At 46.7% G+C, this 20,668-nt stretch overlaps 1 protein-coding gene across 12 annotated transcripts in view; it reads left to right on the top strand.

Moving 5' to 3' along the window:
* The window catches only part of SHANK2 (SH3 and multiple ankyrin repeat domains 2), a 285,477-nt gene that overhangs the window by 234,568 nt on the left and 30,241 nt on the right, over window positions 1-20,668 (top strand). For 10 of the 12 annotated variants that reach the window (XM_064162990.1, XM_064162984.1, XM_064162986.1 and 7 more), the window contains 3 exons: window positions 12,499-12,634; window positions 14,869-14,949; window positions 18,044-18,064. In XM_064162990.1, coding sequence (XP_064019060.1) covers window positions 12,499-12,634; window positions 14,869-14,949; window positions 18,044-18,064 — 238 coding nt within the window. The remainder of the gene's footprint in view (window positions 1-12,498; window positions 12,635-14,868; window positions 14,950-18,043; window positions 18,065-20,668) is intronic. The other 2 variants (XM_064162987.1, XM_064162988.1) reach the window with 1 other exon arrangement.

Below are 20,668 nucleotides of genomic sequence, written 5' to 3' on the forward strand. Positions count from 1 at the left end.
ATTCTGTGTGGATAGTAAGTGAATCAAAATGTTGCTTTTGAAGTGGTAGCAAAAAGGCTTATTACAAATAAATGAAGTTGCTCTTATAAACAAGGTCGTTTTGTTTAAAGAGCACTGCCAAATTTGTCCTGTGGTGCCCTTGAATTCTGGTTGCTTTGAAGCTGTGCAAGGCTGTGCATTGGTGGTCAGTGTCTGCCCTGCTGGTTACCAACATCAGGGGGTTGTGCTTTTACAAGGCAGGATGAGGAGTATTTCTGTTGTTGGTCTTCTGGATCAATCTGGTGACTTCTGGCACTCCTCAGGAAAAGCAAACAGCAGAGGATTGTCATAGAATCAGAAAGTCACTAAGGCTGGAAAAGCCCTCTAAGATTAAGCCCTACCATCAGCCCACCACCGTGGCCATGAAACCATATCCCAGAGGGCCACATCGATGCGTTTTTTGAACACCTTCAAGGATGGGGACTCCACCAGCTCCCTGCGCAGCCTGTTCCAGTGCTTGACCATGACTGATTTTTGTCATCAAATCTGTCAGAGTTTTCCTGGGCCTTGGTGGCTGATGGTTGTTTGGGTACGTGGCAGTGGGTTAGGTGTTTTCCCCTTCTCCAGACTGTTGAACCAGAGCACAGGCTTACAGCTCTCAGGCTGAACTGGGATTTTTAGTGCAGTGTTTAGATGCAGGATTCAAGGAAGAATAATTCTGAGACAAGATGGAATTCTACCCAGTCTTCTCTAAGAAGCAGAATTGTTAAGACCGGATTGAATATAAATAGTTGGGAAGCAGCTAGAACAAACTGCATCTGCCATTGCAAGTGATGCACTCAAAGCAAGATCTGGGAGCTGACTTTCACACCACATAGCTGGAGCTCAGGAGCCGTTCTTGGGAGGTGCGCAGCAATCCCTTGCTGCAGACAAGCTGCCTCCTCTGGACTGCATCTTTCTTTACCTTTGGTTATTCCAGTTTTTTCCTTGCTGCTAGGTTGTTCCAAATGTAAGCTAATGTGGTTGTTGTTAAACTGCACATTTCCGTGCTTGTGGCGGCAGCTGTGGAATGACAGAATCATGACTCTTTGGGGGCTGGTTTTCTGCATCAGAAGTCTGGCACAAAGCGTGGATGTTCTTTGGCAGCCCACAGGAAATTGCAGTGCAGTTGGCAGTTTTCTCACCTAGGGTGGGACCCCCCTGACGTCGCCGAGTTCCTGCCTCGGCGGGATGAGAGGTGTTTGCCACATTTCTAACAGGGAAGCCGTGTTGGCACGTGAGCTTGGCTGTTCTGCGCCTGCTGAGGCGTTTCTGAGGGCCAGACTTCACTCTTGTCCTCAGGCCTGACTATGGCAAAATGGTCCCCAGGCATAAATTGTTCACTGGTTCTTTAGTCAGTAGTTAATGAGCATAAAGTTAATCGGAGGAGGACTTTGGTGACTCAAAGGATGCCTTTCTGTGGTGTGGGCAAACAGCAGCCAAATGATCCAGTGATCTTAGAGCAGCAAACGCTGCCACACTTGGGCCTGCCCGCAGGCTCCGTGGGTCTGCCGTGACAGATGAAGACACTTGGCCATGCAGACAGTAGTGCGTTAATGGGTGTTGAAACACAGACCCACAGCCCTCCCCAGCGTCAGTCACGGAGGCAGGCATCAAGTGAAACGCGCTGCAGAAGGAGGCATGGGCTGTGCGGTTGGAAGGCTGAGCTGGAGCTGTTCCTGCTGAGGTTTCTGTTTCTGTTTGTGCTCTTCCATGAAGGCAGGGAGTGTGTTGCATGCCAGAATAAGGACTATTGGCTCACATTTGATTTACCTATTTAAAGCTCTGTGCTGTAGCTCTTGTTGCCTTGCAGCCTGTGTCTCTGAAGAGCAAAATGATTGCCTGCAAGTCTCATTCTGAGACATCAGTCTTTTACTCTGGTTTCCTCTAGCTTTGTATAGCAAATGCCAGCACAGGCATCCCAACCTAACGTTTCCAGCAGTTTTGACAACAGCATACACAGCCTCCAAAAAACACTTCTAAGCAATTCCAAGTCTTGAGGCAGCCTGGATAAGGCTAAGGTGACTGTAAGAAAGAACTGCCTCTATCTTCTGTAAGTTCAGGCTTTCCTGCATCCAGAGAAACCCCTGAGCAATGCAGTTTTTCACTGTTCCTGGTGCAGATGCCGTTTCTGTGTGGGAGGGGGAAATCTTGTTTATCTGTACTTGATGGCAGCACATTCTGTCTGTGCAGCTTCCTGATCTCTGCTAAGGTTTGAGCTGAACACCACTGACATGGACAGAACTGAGCAGTTGGTGTTCCCTGTGCTATCTTTCATCCCAAACATCCAGAGGAGTGTGGGCAGCAGGGTGAGAGGGGGGATTCTGCCCATTGTCTTTGCTCTGCTGAGACCTCACCTCCAATCCTGTGTCCAGTTCTGGTGTCCCCAGGAGGAGGAGGACACAGAGCTGCTGGAGCGAGTCCATAGGAGACCACAAAGATGATCCAAGGGCTGGAACATCTCTGCTGTGAGGACAGACTCAGGGAGCTGGGGGTGTGCAGCCTGCAGAGGAGAAGGCTCCAGGGGGACCTTGGAGCTGCCTGCCAGTACCTGAAGGTGTCCTGCAGGAAGGCTGCAGAGGAACTTTTCCTGGGGGTGTCTGGAGACAGGGCAAGGGGGAATAGTTTGAAGCTGAGGCAGAGCAGGGTGAGAGTGGAGGTAAGGAAGAAGTTCTTTGGTGTGAGGATGATGAGAGTCTGGCACAGGCTGCCCAGGAAGGCTGTGGCTGCCTCCTCCCTGGGAGTGTTCAAGGCCAGGCTGAATGAGGCCTTGAGCAACTGAGTCTAGTTGAGAGATGTCCCTCCCCATGGCAGGGAGGTTGCAGTAGGTGATCTTTGAGGTCGCTTCCAACCTGAGCCACTCTGTGATTAATTCATGTTGCCTGCCTGCTGTGTGCTTACCTAATGAAATGGAATTCTCATAGAGAGAGCTGTATTTTGATACATGCTTTAGAATTCCTCCCCTAGTACCCTTCAATGCAGGGTCTTAAAATAGAAGGGCTCAGCCTGCTCTCTGCTTCCCGTTGTAAACACTTAGCAAGTGGTTCATTCAGAATTCACATAAAGGTCTATTGTCTTCTCAGCACTTGCATAATGCTGCTGTACTCCACATTTTAAGCAGGATATATTTTTAGTGTTGAACAGCCTCATGTTTATAAAGTGTTACATATGGAACTGTTTAATTGGAGTCTGAAGCATTTAATCACTTCACAGGTCAGAGTGCAGCTAAGGAGTGCCGCCCAGGGAGCTGATGGAGTCACTGTCCCCAGAGGTGTTCAAGAAACATGGAGATGGCACTTTAGGGCATAGCTTAATGGCCACAGTGGTGTTGGGTTGATGGGAGGACTTAATGATATTGCAGGTCTTTTGCAACCAAAACAATTCTGTGATTCCCAGGCTGTAGTCAGGAGAGCAGCTGTAGGAATAATGCTGCCTTCGCCTTCCTCTGCTCTCCTTCCCCATCCCCATGCACTCAGTCAGCTGCTTGGGTGACGCTGTGAGTGAAGCTCCTCTATGAGCTAGCTCCTCGAATAGGCCTAGCTAGAGGTGCAGTCTGCTCAACATGGAGCCAGTCCTTCGTGCTACCCTGCAGGAGACTGCCCCGGAGGAGCTGCGGGGTGCAGCAGTGCTGTGTGCTGATGTGGTGCTGCCGACAGGATGCTTGCCCTCAGCTTGTGGACCGCACAGGCTGCCATTGTGCCCATGGTGCTGTGACCCAGCAGACAGATGTGAAACCCTGCAGTGGTAACCAGCTCACGGCAATGATCCAAATTCAAAGGAGCCTCCTTTTTTTCCTTCCCCCCCATCTCCTCTGGACTCAGCTGATCAGAGGGGCCTGCAGAGTGATGCTGCTGGCAAGCTAGCATGGAGGTGAGTGGTGAGCAGCGGAGAGCAGAGGGCTGAGAGACTGCTGTTTGCACTGCACAGCTGCTGCTCAAACCTGTGGCTTGGCTTGCCTCATTTCTTGTAACGTGAAAGAATGAATTTGCTGAGACCAAAGCTGGCAGAGGTGGCTGACTATGGACATGGCAGAGAAATGAGGAGAGTGCAGCTCTGGTTGCAGTAGTTAAGCAGTTTTGGATTTTCGTGCATGCTTCCACCTGTGAAGGGCAGATGTGGTAGAGAAGTTTCATTAGCATATGGGTGACCTCCACTTTGCTTTTTTTGGCACCCTGTTTCTGGTGCTGGCTGTATACCATCAGTTATAGGCTATGACAGCATCTGAGAACAAATTAAAGAGGCTTGTTTGTGAAATGAATGCTAAGATATTCTCTCTTGCACTTCAAGCCTCATTTTAATTTTACTGAATTTTAAATTAGAATTTTGATTTATTTTTTTTAAAGCCTTGGGATTTAAAGAAAGAAAACTTAGTTATCAGTTTACCTTCAAGGGAAAAAAGGAGCATGTGTGTGAGGTATCAGGTACTACTGGGACTCAGATATGCAAAGCAAGTGCATGCTGAAAAGCAAAAGGAGCAGCAAGTACAGTGCAAGCAAAATTAGGGCAAGGGGTGAGGTGAGTGCCAAGTCCAACCTCTGTGATTGAATTAGGCCAACCTCCTCTGAAGAATCCTTATGAACCAGCCAGATGATGTATTTGGCTCTTGCATGCTCCTGAGTTATCAGAACAAAAGAGGTAGAAGAGAAAAAATATTTGATAAAGAACAGAGATCAAATCTGAAGCTGTGCCCAGACTCTCTTCCTAGCTATGGACCAACCTGTGCCCAGGCTCTGTACGTGGACCTTCAGTGCTCTTTCCCTAGTGCAGCCTTCCTGTCTGGTGGCTCCCCTGAGCATGTGGAAATGGAGAACTGGTCAGGGGCCACCCAGACCACTGAATACCTTCTGTTCAACTTTGGCACTCCCAGATCACCAAATATCCAGTGAATATAAGTCACACTCTGTGAAAACAGCTTAAAATATCAAGAGGAAATGGCTTCAAGTTGCACCAGGGGAGGTTTAGGTTGGAGATTAGGAACAACTTCCTTGCAAGAGTGGTGAGGCACTGGAACAGGCTGCCCAGGGAAGTGGTGGAGTCCCTATCGGAGTTCAAGAAACCTGTGGCCATGGCACCTGGGGACATGGTTTGGTGGCTGTGGTGGAGCTGGGTTGGTGATCGGACTGGATGATCTTAGAGGCCTTTTCCAACCTTAGTGGTTCTATGCTAATATGCCAGTTAGGTGTAATACTGTCCTGAGGGCTCCTTGGAAATGGAAAGCTCTTCAGCCATGTGTGTGTGAGAGAGCAAACCAGATGTACACAGATCACTTGATTTTGTTTTCCCTAAGAGAAGCTCTGAGGTGACAAACTGCCACCTCTTGCACCCGAAAGCCATGGGGCCAATTCATCCTAAGTGTCATTTAAACTGATTGCAGTGCACTGCAGTTCAGTCAGCTGCAATGAAGTTAATGGAACCTCTCCTAGGAAATGTGACTGAAACCAGATGATTCAAAATAGTCACAGATACTGATTAATGGGGACAATTATTTTTAATAGGAATGGGTCCAAGTAATTGAGTGATGTTTAAATGTGCTGCATGAGGGAGCCTCAGGAGGACTGGAGTTCCTTACCCACACTGCTTTCCCATTAGATACAGGTATGCCAAATGCAAAAGTTTAGATTAGAATGCTAATTGTATGTGGTTCCACCTTTCACACCATGGCATGGCTTGGAGACAAACAGCACCCTTCAGCTCTGCTGCTTTTCTTGCAGCAAAGGGGTTTGACTTTGACGCCCCCTGAGCCGCCGAGAAGCGGCCAGAAGCAGTGCTGTCATCTGTGCCGCCTCGGGGGTGTGTGACAGGGCAGAAGAGGGCAGTTTTTAGATGCCATGTGGGTGCCTTACTCCACTGTTGCACTCTTCTAGCAAGGCTGGGCAGCTTTTAAATGCTCTTAATTGAAGTGAGCTGGGGTGAAGAGAAGAAGCTCTGTTCAGGTGTGCAGCTGTGTGCTCTGGGCGAGCCGTGGCTGCGTGCGTACACATGGCCCCTTGAGCAGAGTCCACAGCTTGGCACTGGTGGAAAACGGTCAGAGCTTCTACAGCTCTCCACCACCAGCAGGGTCAAGCATTCGGCTGCTGAAATTGGAGTCTTGAACGTTTCCCCTGGCCGTGTGCGAGTGCCTGTCTCAGGTACTCAGGGCTGCGGGCCGGGCACTGTGGGGGAAGGTGCGGTGCAGACATTGCCCACTTGCAGCGGGTCAGGTACTAGAAGAAAATTAGATGTGGGGCTCTTAGGTCAGACGCTGAGATGGGTGCAGTGTAGATGAGGTGAAAGCCGGGTGAAGGTCTGACCGTCTCTGGAAGCCAGTTTGACTGAAGTTAGGCATGTTAAAAAAACAAACCAAAAGTGGCTTTGAGAAGCTGTGTGGCTGTGGTGCTCCACTTGGGTTCTGACTCTGTCCTTACAGGTTCTTAGGATGCTGGTGTAGCCGGGCTGGCACATCGGTCCCCCCTCAGGTGTTAGTAGAATGGAGGGAGAGCAGAGTTTGAATTGCTACTTCGGCTGTCAGCAGTGTGGTATAGGAAGAGGAAAGTCATATAAACAGTCACACACCTAGGGTGGATTTCTTTTTTCCAAACGGTCCTTTTCAGAGGTCCTGGACCTAGCAGAAATACTAAGGACAAGAAGTTCCAAGATGGAGCTTGGCTAAGTGTTGAGAAATAAATTATGTGATGCAGTTGCCATGACAACAGAGGAGTCCGGAGTTTATGATCTGAGATGCCTCTTCATTCCCATGCTTCACTCAGAAATAGATCTTGCTAAATGCAGCGGAAGATTTACAGTGCTGGTGCTACTCAAGGGGATGAAGAGATGCAGGCTAAGGCCTTCCTCAGCAGCATCGCTCAGCTGTCTCCAGGCAGAGATGAGATTGGTGCTGCGGTTCGGAAGATGACAGGTTTGCCACTGCTGAGTCTATTGAAGGAGAAGTCTGCTGCCTCTCCTGCTGCCCTTGCTGGGAGCCAGCAGCAGGCAGCACACCTTCACTTGCCATGGGAGCTGCAGGAGAAGGGGCACAGTATTGCCCTCCCCGCACAGAGAGCAGTGTGGTGCCAGCACGAAATGCCAGACCTCGAGATATATCATCTCCATGGCGTATCTGATACCTGCTTTGCCTTTCCTGATCTGAGTTTATGCGAAGAGATCTGTACTGTGGTGATGCTGCTGAGGGGCATGGCTCAGTAGTGACCTAGCAGTGACCTGGCAAGGTGCTCACAGGCTTCATCTTTACAGCCTCCATGCAGCAAGGCCACCAAGCCAGGCAAGTCTGTGAGGAGGTGGATGGTGTGTTAAGGCCACCAAGCCAGGCAAGTCTGTGAGGAGGTGGATGGTGTGTTAAGGCCACCAAGCCAGGCAAGTCTGTGAGGAGGTGGATGGTGTGTTAAGGCCACCAAGCCAGGCAAGTCTGTGAGGAGGTGGATGGCTGTGAAATGCTTTCCGGTGCAAGACTTCAGCTGGCTCTCTGCCCCACGGGGGTTTGGGTTGTGCCTCTTAGCTCCGCAGGGTGAATGAAGCCTCTAAAGCATCTTTCTCACTAACTTAGATCAAATGGGATGTGGTCAAATGCTAGTAACAGTCAGAGATGTTTGTGTTGGAGATCAGCATGCAGGTGAACTTGCTGCCTATATTAGTAAGGAATTCCCTATTTTCATGAATTTTCCAGGCTGTTGAGGGCCTGTTTCAGGATCTGCTCAAATAAACGAATAGTTGAAGCTTAGCAGACTGAAGCCATCTGCTTTTCTCTCTTCAGGCTTCATGGGAGAATGTGAATTAACTTGGCTTACAGATACAAGTTAATAAACTAGTTTCCGTGGTGGGATATTCTGTTGTTACCTGCAACACAAATTAAACTCCTCTGCCAGCTTCTTGGGACAACAAATCTGGGAGTTGTTTGTGGTTGAATGCATTTTATAAAGACGTAAAACATCGTGTTCATCAAAACCTGACTCTGTCAGCAAGTTCAGCCCTTTCCAGAAATAGGGAAAAGTTTGCTGCAAGAGAGTTTGTTACAATCTGCTTTGGACAGGAAGCTTTCTCGGTGGAACAGCCGAGATGCTGTTCTTGAGCCCGTTGGCAGCGCTGGGTGAGAAGGAGCCGGCGTGCCCCTGGCTCAGGTGGTGCAGACCCCTTAAGGCAGGTGAAGGGTTTGCCAGAAGCGGTGGATTTTGCAGAGGTGCTGGCTGGGGGCTGCGAGGACGCAGAACAGATCTGGGCAGCCGTTGGCTCCTTTGAAGTGGTTCAGTGCATACAGAGAGCTTCTGAGAAGCTGATTTGGACTAAATGCGTGTGGGCAGCTGCAAGGTGAACTTGGTCACCGAGCAGTGCTCGTTCTGAGCAGAACTGCTGGGTTGGGTCAGCCTAACGACTGCTGGAAGTTGTTTTGCTGTGTTCCCACTGAGGGCAGGTGTAGGTAGTGGAAGGATTAGGATGATGCAGTGAAGAAATTAGGATTTTTAAAAATGATTATTAATAGAACAAACTCTGCAAAGGTCTCTTTCTCTGGTAGTGCTTTTTCTTTTGCACCTTCCTACGGGAAGGCTGCTCTGGTGAATGTGTTCCAGCTCATGCATCTGCTGTCCTACAGTGTGCAGGTTATTTTGTTTTTACTTTATTTTAGATTGCAACATTGTATTTATTGTATTAGTGAGTTAAAGTTTTTTACTTTATGTTTAACCTTTTTGTACATTTCCCCCTCTTTTTTATCTTATTTTATATTTTATTTTACTTCACTTTTATTTTTCAACCCACTGCACAGTTACACATTTCAAAACTTACCTTTATGCAGCCTGCTGAGATATCCATGCAATCTACCCCAGCACCTGTAGGAAACTCATTAACACACTCTTAAAAAAGGTAAATCTCTGTTTTTACACAATGAAATTTGTCCTTTCCTGTTCTAGCTCTGCTCATGTCAGTAAGCCTGTTGCATTTATCACGTAGTACAGAGGCTGTCTGCACTCAGGGGTTGGCTGGTGGTGGGCATGGGAGAAGAACAGAGACCCCCCCAGCTGCAGCTGTCATTCCAATATTTAAGACATGAAAGCAGACAGTTACTGGGGCAGCAGAAGGGCAAACCTCACCTTCAGGTATCGCAGTTCGAGGTCATTCCACTTCTGACCTGACTGCCTACGCAGCTAGCAGCTGACCTGCAGGCAGTGTGCTGAGGTTCGGTGGTATGCAGCTGGAAGTGTACCTGGCACCACCAGTGTGTGCTTGTCTGTGCCTCTCAGCAGCAGCTCTGTGCCTGCGCGACTTAGTTCTTGCTTAGTCCTCTCTCTTGCTGCCTTCTGTTTAAGCTCTTTGCTGCCTTTGGGATTACCTAAAGCAGACCAAGAGAGAAGACAGCTTCTTCCTCCCTCTGTGCTCCCAGCAGTCACCTCAGGCTCAGGGCTCTGGTGTTACCAGGGTGTCAGGGCTGCCTCGAGGGGAGCATTTTCCCCTTTGCAAGGCTCAGGAGACATCTGTTGATGCCACGGGAGTTCACAGATCGTCTCGGACACGGAGCGAGACAAATCCATTCCTGATTGATGGCCACATCTTTCTTTGGTCTTGGATAAAGTTTCATGATTCTGATTGGGCTTGGATGTTGCTGTGGATAAAATCTGCAGCGAGCTAAAGCCAGAGTGGTGGACCTGGATGGTAAAGATAGTGATGTTAATGACTGTCTGCTGTCTGTCTTGCTGGTTTACTCTGTGTCTTTGAGTCATGTCTTGAGACAAGGGCCAGAAAGGTTTTGCCAAAGAACATCAAACTGAGTCAGTCAAACTCATGAGAGCTCTGGTGTCTTAACTGCTTGTAACCATTTCTGCAGTCCTTTGGGTTGTTACAGAATCAGAGAACCAGTTTGGGTGGAAGAGACTGATAAGCACATCAAGTTCAGCCATTAACCCAGCACTGCCAGGTCACCATGTCCCTCAGTGCCACACCTCCATGGCTTTGAAACCCCTTCAGGGGTGGGTACTCTGCTGCTGCTCTGTGGGCAGCCTGGGCCAAGCCTTGACAACCCTTTTGGGGAAGAAACTGTTCCTCATGTCCAACTTCCCCTGGCACATTTTGAGGCCATTTCCACTTGTCCTATTGCTTGCTCCTTGAGACTGACCCCCAGCTCACTCCAGCCTCCTTTCTGGGAGTTTCTCCAGGGTGAACAGCCCCAGCTCCCTCAGCTGCTCCTCGGACTCGTGCTCAGTGTTTTATGTATAAAATATTGAAGAAAGGCAGAAGGAGCAGTGAATCTGTCACTGAAATCCTGGATGCTCATGGGCTCCTGCAGTTCTGATGGTACTGCTTGGTCATCATGCTGCAGTTTACACACTGAACTGCTGAAACTAGTGAAGATAAGGAGCTGCTCTGCTGATTTCGTGCTTTTGGTATCAGTCTTTCTGCAAACTCCTGCACTTCAGTAGCCATCAGCTCTGCTAGCAATGGTTTTACTTCTGGGGTGGAAAACCTCTGTGGTACCAGCTTTTGTAAGAGGGCCTTTGGAACAAAGCTGCTATAAGCATTGCTCTCCAGGTTCTCTTTCTGAGGCAGCCTTAAAAATGTGCTGCATGTCTTGGCTGCAAGTGCTGAATCTCATTGCACACAAGCATGCTGGCAGGTGGTGTGCTGCAGAAGCTGCTTAGCATCCTGCACGTTTAGCACTTTGCACTACTGTACCTGGGTTTGATTAATATTAACTGTTGATTTATTTGGAGGGCTTTATTTTTCAACAGCATTCAGGGGCTTGTTGGAATCCATACTGACTGTCGGCCTTAACATTTAACTCTAGTCAAAACAGAGTAGATGCATTCTGTAGGTCTTAATTACAGGAACATTCTCACTGTGGAAAATAATTACCTGGTTGAGGTTTTAATACTGGAAGGAATTTGGAAAGAAATTGATAACTCCATTTGCTAAATGTTTTAGATTAAATTTAGATGCCATTGGTCCAGATATATAAATATCATATCTTGAAATTAAATACCAGATGCTAAGAAGGTGTAAAATAAAGCAAAACAGCAACAGTCCTCTCCAAATTGATATTCTTTTATATCTTCCACCTACAGAATGAGAGAACTTCATATTTGCCTGCTCAACAGGTTCTGGATGTTCAGCATGTGCTACACCTACATCCCTGTGTGTCAAACCAAAAAAGCATCTCAAAAAGCATCTGAGGCATATAAGCAGAGCACAGGGACTGTGCTTTGAGGCTTCTGACCGTAGCATTGTGTTAAAAATAGAGGTGGCCTAGGTGGCCTTTCCTTGTGATGCTTTTTGGCATAGCTAAAGCCTGAAAAAAGGCAACCCTTGGTACAATGGATGGGGAAGAGGATTTCAGGTTGGAGTGGGTCTGCTTGTGCTTGTTGTTCTGCGAAGTGCAATAATACTTACTGAAAGATTTTTGCTCTGAACTGTAAATTCTTGAGTGTGTGAGGTGCCCAGCCTGTCAGAATAAATAGAGGAGGCTAAAAGCACTTGTTTGGAAAACGACTGTTCATTTTGGAAGGCACTGAGTGATCTCAGTGCAGTGTAACTGAGTTAGTTGGATTTGGATGGAGATCAGCCTCCCAGCATGTATTCTGGCAGCAGTTCTTCACTGCTTCTGTTCCTCGCTGCCTGCTCTGTTCAAACAGCACATGCAGCACGTGGGGCCTCGCTGCTGCTGCTGTCGTTCCCATTCCAGGTGGCTCTCAGTGGCTTCTTGGGGATTGAATGAATAAATGAGTTACTTCTGTCCATGGCTATTTACAGGTTTTTAAGCTTTCTTCTGCCTCAGTGACTCTTGTGGAGAGCTGTGTATGATAAAAACGATGATGTAGCACTTGGAATGACCCAGAGGTTATACATTTTAAACTTCTGTCTCGCTGCACAGTTTAAAATCCAGTTGGAATGACCACAGAAGCTGGTCAGGGCTCTTCTGGACTGCCCTGGCCTTTGCTTCCAGGGCATTAGATCCTTCCAGAGACTCGCAGAGGGGAAATGCGAAATGAGGAGAGCACATAAAAGGAAAGAATGTCTCTTGAACATGAGAGTTTCCTTCAGGAGTGAAATCCTTTGTTCCTTGACGACCTGAAGAGGAAATCTTCCTAGTGTCTCACTGGTTGTGGTAGAGAGCTTGAAATGCACATAAAGCTGTGTGGATAATAGTCATGAAAAATGGTTTTCATTTCACAAAATATTTTTAGTGTCTGAAATGCAGAGTTGTAGCACAGTAATTGCTGGAAATAAAATATGTAAAGGGAAAGATTTGATTGAACTCATTAACTTTTTTTTTTTTCCTTACACTGGTAATTAGAAGGCAATTAGTTAGATATTTCATGAAGAGCTGGCTTTGTTCTCCTGCAGTCGTGCCAGCTTTGTGCTCTCCCTTAACAATGTGTTTTTCTTAAAAGCCAGTCATTAGAGCTTCCGTCTCCTCCTGGTCTTGCCACCTTCTGTTCCCAAAACCAAACTAATGGAAGTGTTCTGCCTTCGGATCTAAATGACTGCTCTCTTTCTTTGCAGGTTAATAATGAGAATGTAGTGAAAGTTGGCCACAGGCAGGTGGTGAACATGATTCGGCAAGGGGGCAATCACCTAGTTCTTAAGGTGGTCACAGTAACCAGGAATCTTGATCCAGATGACACAGCTAGAAAGAAAGGTACATTTTCCTGTTTTCCTAATGGATTCCTTTTTGCTTGCTCCACAGAAATCAGAGCATGGGCACAGAATTACTGGTTTAAGAAACTCTGATTTATATACCTAGGTGGCTTTCAAAATTTGAAATAACCTTCTCTTCCTGAAGGGAATTAAATTCTATTGCCTCGTGCATCAATACGTGACAAATAACGATGCTCTCCTGCCACCTTTATGGGTCTATAATCATTTGTACGTTTGAAGGTGTTGTGGTAAAATTCCTTACAGCATGGAGAGGGGAAAAGCACAAAGAATGGATTCTCTTGTTGATTAATTCCAAGTGTGGTTGAGGTGAGGTTGGCTCCAGTTGAGATCTGTGCCAGACAGGTATTTTAGGAGGGCCCTCTGTAAGACCAACAAAAGTATGCAGCGTGTCTGGTAGAAAACAAGCACTTTTAATGGGAAAATGCCTCGAGATGAATTGCAAGTAGGAGCCTTGTTCCAGCCAGTAGAAAACATGCACGTAAGCAGAAAACATGCACAGCTCCTTTGCCTGCCACTTGGCTGCTAGCAAGAAGACAGCTGAGTGCAGCATCATGTGCCACGAAGACTTTGGGAAAGCACTGTCTGGGTACGAAGAGGGAGAAGGTTTTTGTCATTAATTCATATAATAAGATTGGGCTGCTGCCAGAAGAATTTCAGTGTTGCACTATTTCCTTCATCTTAGATCCCCCTGGGTTGCTCAGGTAACAGTTACAGGGGGAAGTCATTATCCCTCATAATTATCATTAAGCAGAGCAGATTGCTGCTGCTAACTGGTGTTCAATACAGCTTCATCACAGGTATGAAAAAACCCTGTGCCTCCCACCAGCTCCTTGGAGCTGTCACTCACAACCATCACTCACAACCATCTGGCTCTTCAGAACTCGAGGGCTTCCTCTTTGTCCATGAGTGAAGCTTTCTGTCTGCACTCTGAGTGTTCTCAGCACCTCCTGCTTATCAAAAAAAGATAAAGCCCCCTGCGGGGCAGAAAGCCTGCCTTAGAATGAGTCACGTCCAAACGCTGGCTTTAGCTTGATGGAATTACTAGTCACACGTGTTACACGAGCCTTTCACCTCTGCCTTTTGGGGCGTGTCACACTGGCTTTGAATAAAAGTGCTGTTGTGTACAACCCAAAGGGGATTTGCTTCTGCAGAAGCAGCCCCAGATCTCTGTCATCGTTCCAGCGCTTTCTCATGATAGTGTGCTCTGTGTCCAAAACTTGCACTTCTGCCTCTCTTTTGGTGCAGGTTGGCTGCCTGCCTTGTTAGCTGCCACTTGCCATTTTACATTGGGAACTGTGCAGTAGGATTTTTGTGCCATCAGCCTCCTTTGTGGTGAAGCCAGTGAGAGATGCCCAGCCTCCTCTTACCCAGTATCAGATACCCAGCCTCACGTAGCCTATATGGGATACCCAGCAGAAGGGGAATGCTGAGAAATGAGGAGAGTGCTTGTAATAAAAGGATGTGTCTAGAACATGAGGGGAAGGAGGGAAAAAAAAAAAAAAAGAGAGATTAAGAAAGAAAAAAATAAGAATTCTTAGTTTTTCCTGTGCCCCAGAGCCATTTCTGGTTACTGCAGATCTTCAGCCTTCCAGCCAACACTGGCATAGTCTTTTCTGATCTTATGCCCTTTCTGACCTCCAGAAATACTGAAAGGACACTAAAACATGTGCTGGATTTTGGCTTTCTGCTTAATGAGTGCCTTGGCAATTTAAGATCAAGTTTCTTCTGAGGATCAGCCATTTTCCGTAGTCTCACTGTAACTGTTAGGATAAATCTGAGTCTCCTTTCTTGTCTTTCTCAGATGTAAGTGAAAGATGAAGCTAATCTGGCAGAGGCTGGCTGGTATCAGGGAGATTTTGAGCTAGGTGCATTTCTTAGAAGGAGCGCAACTGCTGTGAGGCGCTTTTGCTGGGATGTCTGTTCTTCCTGCTGAAAAAATAGCAGTGTGCAGTTATTTGGCTTTAAATGTTTCTCTGCATCCTGTTACATAAAAGCTTGCTGATGTGTCAAGCAACCTACGCTAGAAGTAGAAACGGTACCAAAATTCAGCCCATGAGAAGCATCTCGGGGCTTTTTCCCTCTGCTTGTAGGTATTGGTGATTGCCTCAGTTAATGGAGTGTGTGCTGTGAAATAAAGATGGGATGGTGCGTGTGAGTGGAGGGGGTTGGAGAGGCGTGTTGACTTACACTGTCTATCCTTCTGTTTAATCAAAGCCCCACCGCCTCCTAAGCGAGCTCCAACCACTGCGCTGACCTTGCGCTCTAAGTCCATGACCTCAGAGCTTGAAGAGCTTGGTAAGAAAGCGTTTTTTGACGAGCATGCTGGCATAATAGAACTGTGAATTTAGCTGTAGCTCTATCTCTGTGTATCTGTTAACTGACTAAAATAGCTGCACTGTGTAGAGAGCAGAGAAGGGTTTAAGAATGCTGCATCTCTGGAGAGTTCAGATCTGCATGCCTCGCATGACCGGTTCTTGTTTAAACTTGTGCCTTCTCCTGCTACGCAAGGGAATGTTGAGACATTTATGCATCATCACAGTTTGGCACATCTACTCAAAAGTAACGCCGTGTCGGATTTTGTTAGCTTTGCTTCCCAGGTTTTCAGTTCATCTAATGTTGTTTTGTTTTAAATTTCTGTGGCCTCTCATTAGTGGACAAAGGTAAGCTGCCAGAAGCTGTTGTTAAAAAGCTGACAGTCTTAAAGCAGCTTCAGCTTCCACTTGTTTTTGTTAGCCTCTGATCTGAAAAAGTGCATATTGTGATATCACTTTGACTCCTGTGCATGATATCAATGTAGTTCTCCTCACTAACAGTGATAAGAATGTTTAGCATTTGGCCTTTTATTTGCTAACTTTGAGAAATGTGATTGTAGATCCCTTTGCTTGATCATCCCCATTCTAGCCATGCATAATAATTTGGGAATTGCCATTGACTGTCTAGGAGGGAGGGAATAGTTCTTTCCTTCCTGGTTTTAGTCTGTCAGGGCGTTAAAAAAGCAGGATTTCTACAGCCAAACTAACAAATGTTCTGAGTGGCCCAGAGGTACAAAGAGAAGAGCCCTGTGCACGTTTCCATTTGGCGTTTAACAAGCAATAACTGATGTGAGAATCAACTCCCTCCCTCACTGCAGGGTAACATCATCATGTGTTAAACCCATCTGTCCACTGAACCCTACATTGATTGAAATGCTTATCTTTTATAATGTTTTTTTTAATCTCTGGCCTGGATCCACAAGAAGGACCATTAGGAAGAGTCAAAGCCACTCGTAGCTCTTTTTTCCCCCCAGAAGTCAGTGTTTCCTGGGCCAGATGGACCCCATCCATCCTTTGGCACTAGAGTCGAGTCGCACAGCTTCAGTGGGAGTTCTTACCAACAGAGGGGTTCTGAAGTGCTCGCTGCCTTCCCTGTGGCACAGCAACCAAGCCAGGACCAAAAGGCAGCAGTTTGGTTATTTAGCGCTATCGGCTTTCAGGAGATGCAAGTTTTCTGTGCCAGGGAGTTCAGAAGCTTGACTAACAGTTTCAGCAGTTTGTGAAGGCTCCACAATTATATAAATAAACATACATATATATTTTTTTTTTCCCTAGGGTTGAAATGTTAAATATTATTTCTGAAGCCACTTTTTGGGTCAGGTTTCCTTTCATGGAGCGCTGAGAGGGTGTTAAATTTCACAGGTTATCAGCAAACTTTGCCAAGGGGACAGGAATACTTAGGATTCTTAGGCACCATTTCCCCCCCTTCACTACCCCCTTCTGCAAATGTCTTTCAAATGGGGGATATCCTTCCATTTCTCTTTGCATGCTGTTCTTAAGGCAGAGAGAAGCAGCACTAGGGGAAAACAGGTTATGAGGAGTGATGTCACCTCTGCAGTGAAGACCACCATATTTTAGCTTTCCCCACACACTGCTCAGGTCGTGGCACTGGATCTGCCATTTGTTCCCTGTGGCTAGCAAGCCCCTCTGCAACTCTTGTGCCTAGCGGCCACAGGACACACTGAAGTTTTGAGCACATTTCCCACCTGCATCTTTAGCTGGATGGGGCCAGAGTTACAGTGGCAATGAGTTTCTTGTTCTGCTGGATAGGTATATTCTAGAAATGGATGTCCCCTAATAAAGCTGTAGTGATACCAGAGCATGGCAGAAATTTGTCTTCTTCCTAAGCAAGCTTGTAAAATCCCAGTTCCCTGAGCATTTGCCACCCTAGCTAACAATCTGACTGCTGCTAGAAAGGGCATCTCTGGCTAACCTACTTGAATCTTTGCTCTGTAAAAGGGCTTTTATCATAAGGAGCAAGAATCCTGGAATTGCATAGCGACCAGCCAAGCTTCCACAGAGAAAATGTTCTCACAATCATCAGTTAAGAGTTGTCCTCTGATGTAAAGCACAGATTGTGTGTGTGTATTTATATAGAACTTCTCCCTCCATGTACGTGTGCATGAGCTATGAGAACACCCACATTTGTGGCTCTGTGAAGCTTTCTAATGAGGCAACGTTTTGCTTCATGGAATCCAAGTGCAAAGTGCCAGGAGGCCTGGGTGAGCACTGTGGATGTTCTCATTGCTATTTGTGTGTAACCCCTTTGCTGAACTGAAGCAGTTCATGGTCTCAAAGATGTCTCGTGGCAGAGAGCCCCACAGGCTAACTCTGTGCTGTGTACAAATGTATTTCCTTTTAATTGGTACTCAATGTAATGCCTTTCATTTTATTGACTGTCCCTTGCAATGTAGTAGCGAAAAAGCTAAACAGAAGTTCCCCATTTGTTTTCCCTCAGAGTCTCTATTTTTGCAATTTCTCCTAAGCTGAGATAGGAGGAATTATTTATTTTTTTAACGTCTGTATTTTACAGCTTTCACAGTCACTTCCTTTGCCTGGCTCTGAAGTCTGCTTATGGTTTTACTGACATGTTTTTGGCTACTCTGTTCTCCCTAATACTGAGCAGACCATCCCAGCTGCTCTCTTTCGGATGAATTAATCCAGAAGTATGGCAGATAACATGTGCTAGCAATGCCTTTCCAAGCTGCAAAGCATTGAAACACCCCATCATCATCATCATCATCATCATCATCACCATCACCACTTGAAAGCCCTGCTAGCAATAGGTTGCCCCAATTTCTGCTTTTAAGAAAGAATTTAGAAAAAACCCCAGGCTCCTAGATGTACCCCGAGCATCTGCAGGGGAGCCAGTTCTTGCTCTGAAGTGTGAGCCTCTGCTCCTGCCAAGATGTTCTCTGCTGTGCTTCCATGGATATGTGTGTAGCAGAGGCACGCAGGGAGAGAGTAACTTCTTAGGTGGGAGAGAAATGTTTATGCTCAGAATGACAGTCAGGGGGTTAGTGTGTAAAAATGACCTTCAGAATTGATTCACAGTTCATTCCCTTTCTGTTTCCAAGCTTCAGTACGGAAGAAGAAGGGTAAGGGGAAGCATTTTGTCTCTTGTTCAACCTGTTTCTCACCTTTCCATAGTGAAGGATGATAACATAATGTAAATGTTGGCATATGGTCCAGTTTCTTTTATGGTGTCAAACGTACATTAATTACTGTATTTGTTTTGTAGTTATTTAGTTAATGAATTGCAAACACACTGAGAACTCACACAGAAGACTACATTTGACAATATTCCCCCCCCCCCCCCCCCCGATTCCCTCCTTTTGTCTCCTTTCCTTCATCTTGCCTTTTTTGCCTTTCTTTGTAGTCAACTCTTGCACCCCCTCGCCTGTGCCCTCCCCATGGTCCCCACGCTAGCTGTCAGCCCCGTGCTGCGTGGCCAGTGGGGCGCCCCGGCGCAGTCCTGCCTGAGCGGCCGCGCCTGGTACCCCTAACCACACCGCCTCCGTCTCAGCGAGTAGGGGTCCTGCACACCACACTTCAGCTTTTGACCCAGAGAAATGCTGCTCTGCACAGGTGTAACTTCTCAATAGCACATCTCCCGCGCTGTCCCGTATGCATGGAGTGCCCCCCCCAGCTGACTCATAAGGCCACCTCCTGCTCCTTGAAACCTCTCCTCCAGACCCACCTCCCTCATGGTCCCTCTTAGTGATCATCTGAGTGGCAATGGCTAGGCAGAGGGGCAGGCAGAAGCAGTGGTGCTGACCGAAGAGGCTTTTTTGTCAATGTCTGTACATGTATACAGAGTTTGTTTGTGTTTAGCTGTATTTTTCCATGCTCCTGTTTGTCATTTTGCTTTCTCAGATTGTAAGCTCTCCTGAGCAGGGACTGTGTCATCTGCACGTCTTCATGGTGTCTTGCCCAAGTAAGAGCCTCAAACCTCCCTGAGCCCCTGGGTGATAGCTGGGAAAGCAGGCTGCTCCCTGCTCTGCAGCAAGGGTCAGTGTCGCGGAAAGGAAAGCCAGGCTGTAGGTAGTGTCTTCTCTCCACAGGGAAGCTTTTACTTTTTGACCTTAAACAGGACAAAACTGGGTTATTTTCCACTTTTTTTGTGTGTTTCTGCTCTTCCCTGACCTCATTTCGAGTCTCTAACAGAGGTTCCAGCTAGTTCCATTCTCTGTGCAGAGAATATGGCAGAAAACCCCCATTGCTACTGGTATTTTTCTGAGAAGTATCTTTTGGCAGCATAAAAAAAATCTTTATGTTATTTTAGAGTCCTCAGTCAATGAAAAATTCAGCTTTTGTGGGTCGTGAGGGAAGTGTTAAGTTGAAAAGAGTGGCTGCTGTGGTTCTGTTTTGTTGGGTGTCTCTTGAGAGAGGCTCTGGTTCACTGGGAGGATAGGAGAAGGGAAGGACGTAGGCTGTGTCTGCGATGCTCAGTTTGGGTGATGGTGTCTAAGGAGATAAACCCTTCAGGTTCCCAGCAGTGTGGCATGGGTGAGGTTAGCGTCTGACTGCAGTTATGTAGCACAGATTGCTCAGATGCAAACCGGGCTTGGTCTGTGCCACTGCCTTTCTGCTTCCAAGAGCTGCCTGACTCAGAGATAGCAACCAACTTCAAACTGTGGGGCTCTTGGGGGTGTCCTCAATGGGGAAACTCCTCTCTGGAATTTGTGGGATATTGTGGAGAGGAAAGAGTGTTTTGGTTTTGGTTGTTTGGTTTGGGTTTTTTGTTGGGTTTTTTTGTGATTTGCAAGTTTCCAGGAGTTGTTGAATGAGTAAGTTATGGCAATGTGTAAACTAACAGTTAGTTGTAACAGCAGCTCTTTGGAGACAGTACTTGAAACAGAATTCCAGCTAGTGTGTAGTTAGCCCTTCCATACTGGAGAATAACCAAAACATTCCTGTTGCAAATTAAAAGGAAGATCTAAAAAGAGTTTAAAAGTAGAATATTGAAAGAAAACATTTTGGTCCTGACTTTCATCCTTGCTACAGACAGTAGGGATCATTAGATTTTCAAAATGAACACTGGGAAACAACCTGTTTAACTCTTCTCAGAAGAAAGTTTCTGTGGCTCATGAAAAGCTTTCCTGGCGCGGCATTTGCTTCAGTTCTTGTTTCAGCTTGCTTATCAGCAACTTCTTGGGGATGGAGAACTTCAAAATGATGCCAGGAATACATCCAGAAACTGAGATCTGTAAATGTCTAGAGATATCATTTACAACTTTCCTTCTCTTAAGGTGCTGGGTTTTTTACTGCCAGGAAATGGGTCTGGTTTTGTAATTTGGGATTTTCAGTGAAAGCTGAATTGGACAGGGCTGCCTTAAAAGAAAAAAAAACCAAAACCAATATAAAACTCCTCAAAGAGAGAGTATGGGTTGAGAATAGAGCAGGTTAGGTTTTCATAGCGCTATGAGAACAGCAGGGTAAATAATTCTGTGGTGTTAATAAATGTGACTTTAACAGCGTCACACAAGGGTCAGTTGTGAGCTGGGGGGCAGTTGGCTCGTTCTTAGATTTGATGTGATAATCCCTCTCTGTGTGTGGATGCTGATCTTGGGGGTTTGACACGGGCTTCAGTACCAAACACAAATGTAGCGTTGCCCTCCTCTGAACAGTTCAGATGCTAGCACCACCTCTGAGGTACAAATAACTGTGGTATCACCAACACAGGTTATTGTTACCTGGCA

This window comes from Pogoniulus pusillus, chromosome 24, assembly GCF_015220805.1.
Source record: "Pogoniulus pusillus isolate bPogPus1 chromosome 24, bPogPus1.pri, whole genome shotgun sequence".
In the NCBI taxonomy this organism is placed as follows: domain Eukaryota; kingdom Metazoa; phylum Chordata; class Aves; order Piciformes; family Lybiidae; genus Pogoniulus; species Pogoniulus pusillus.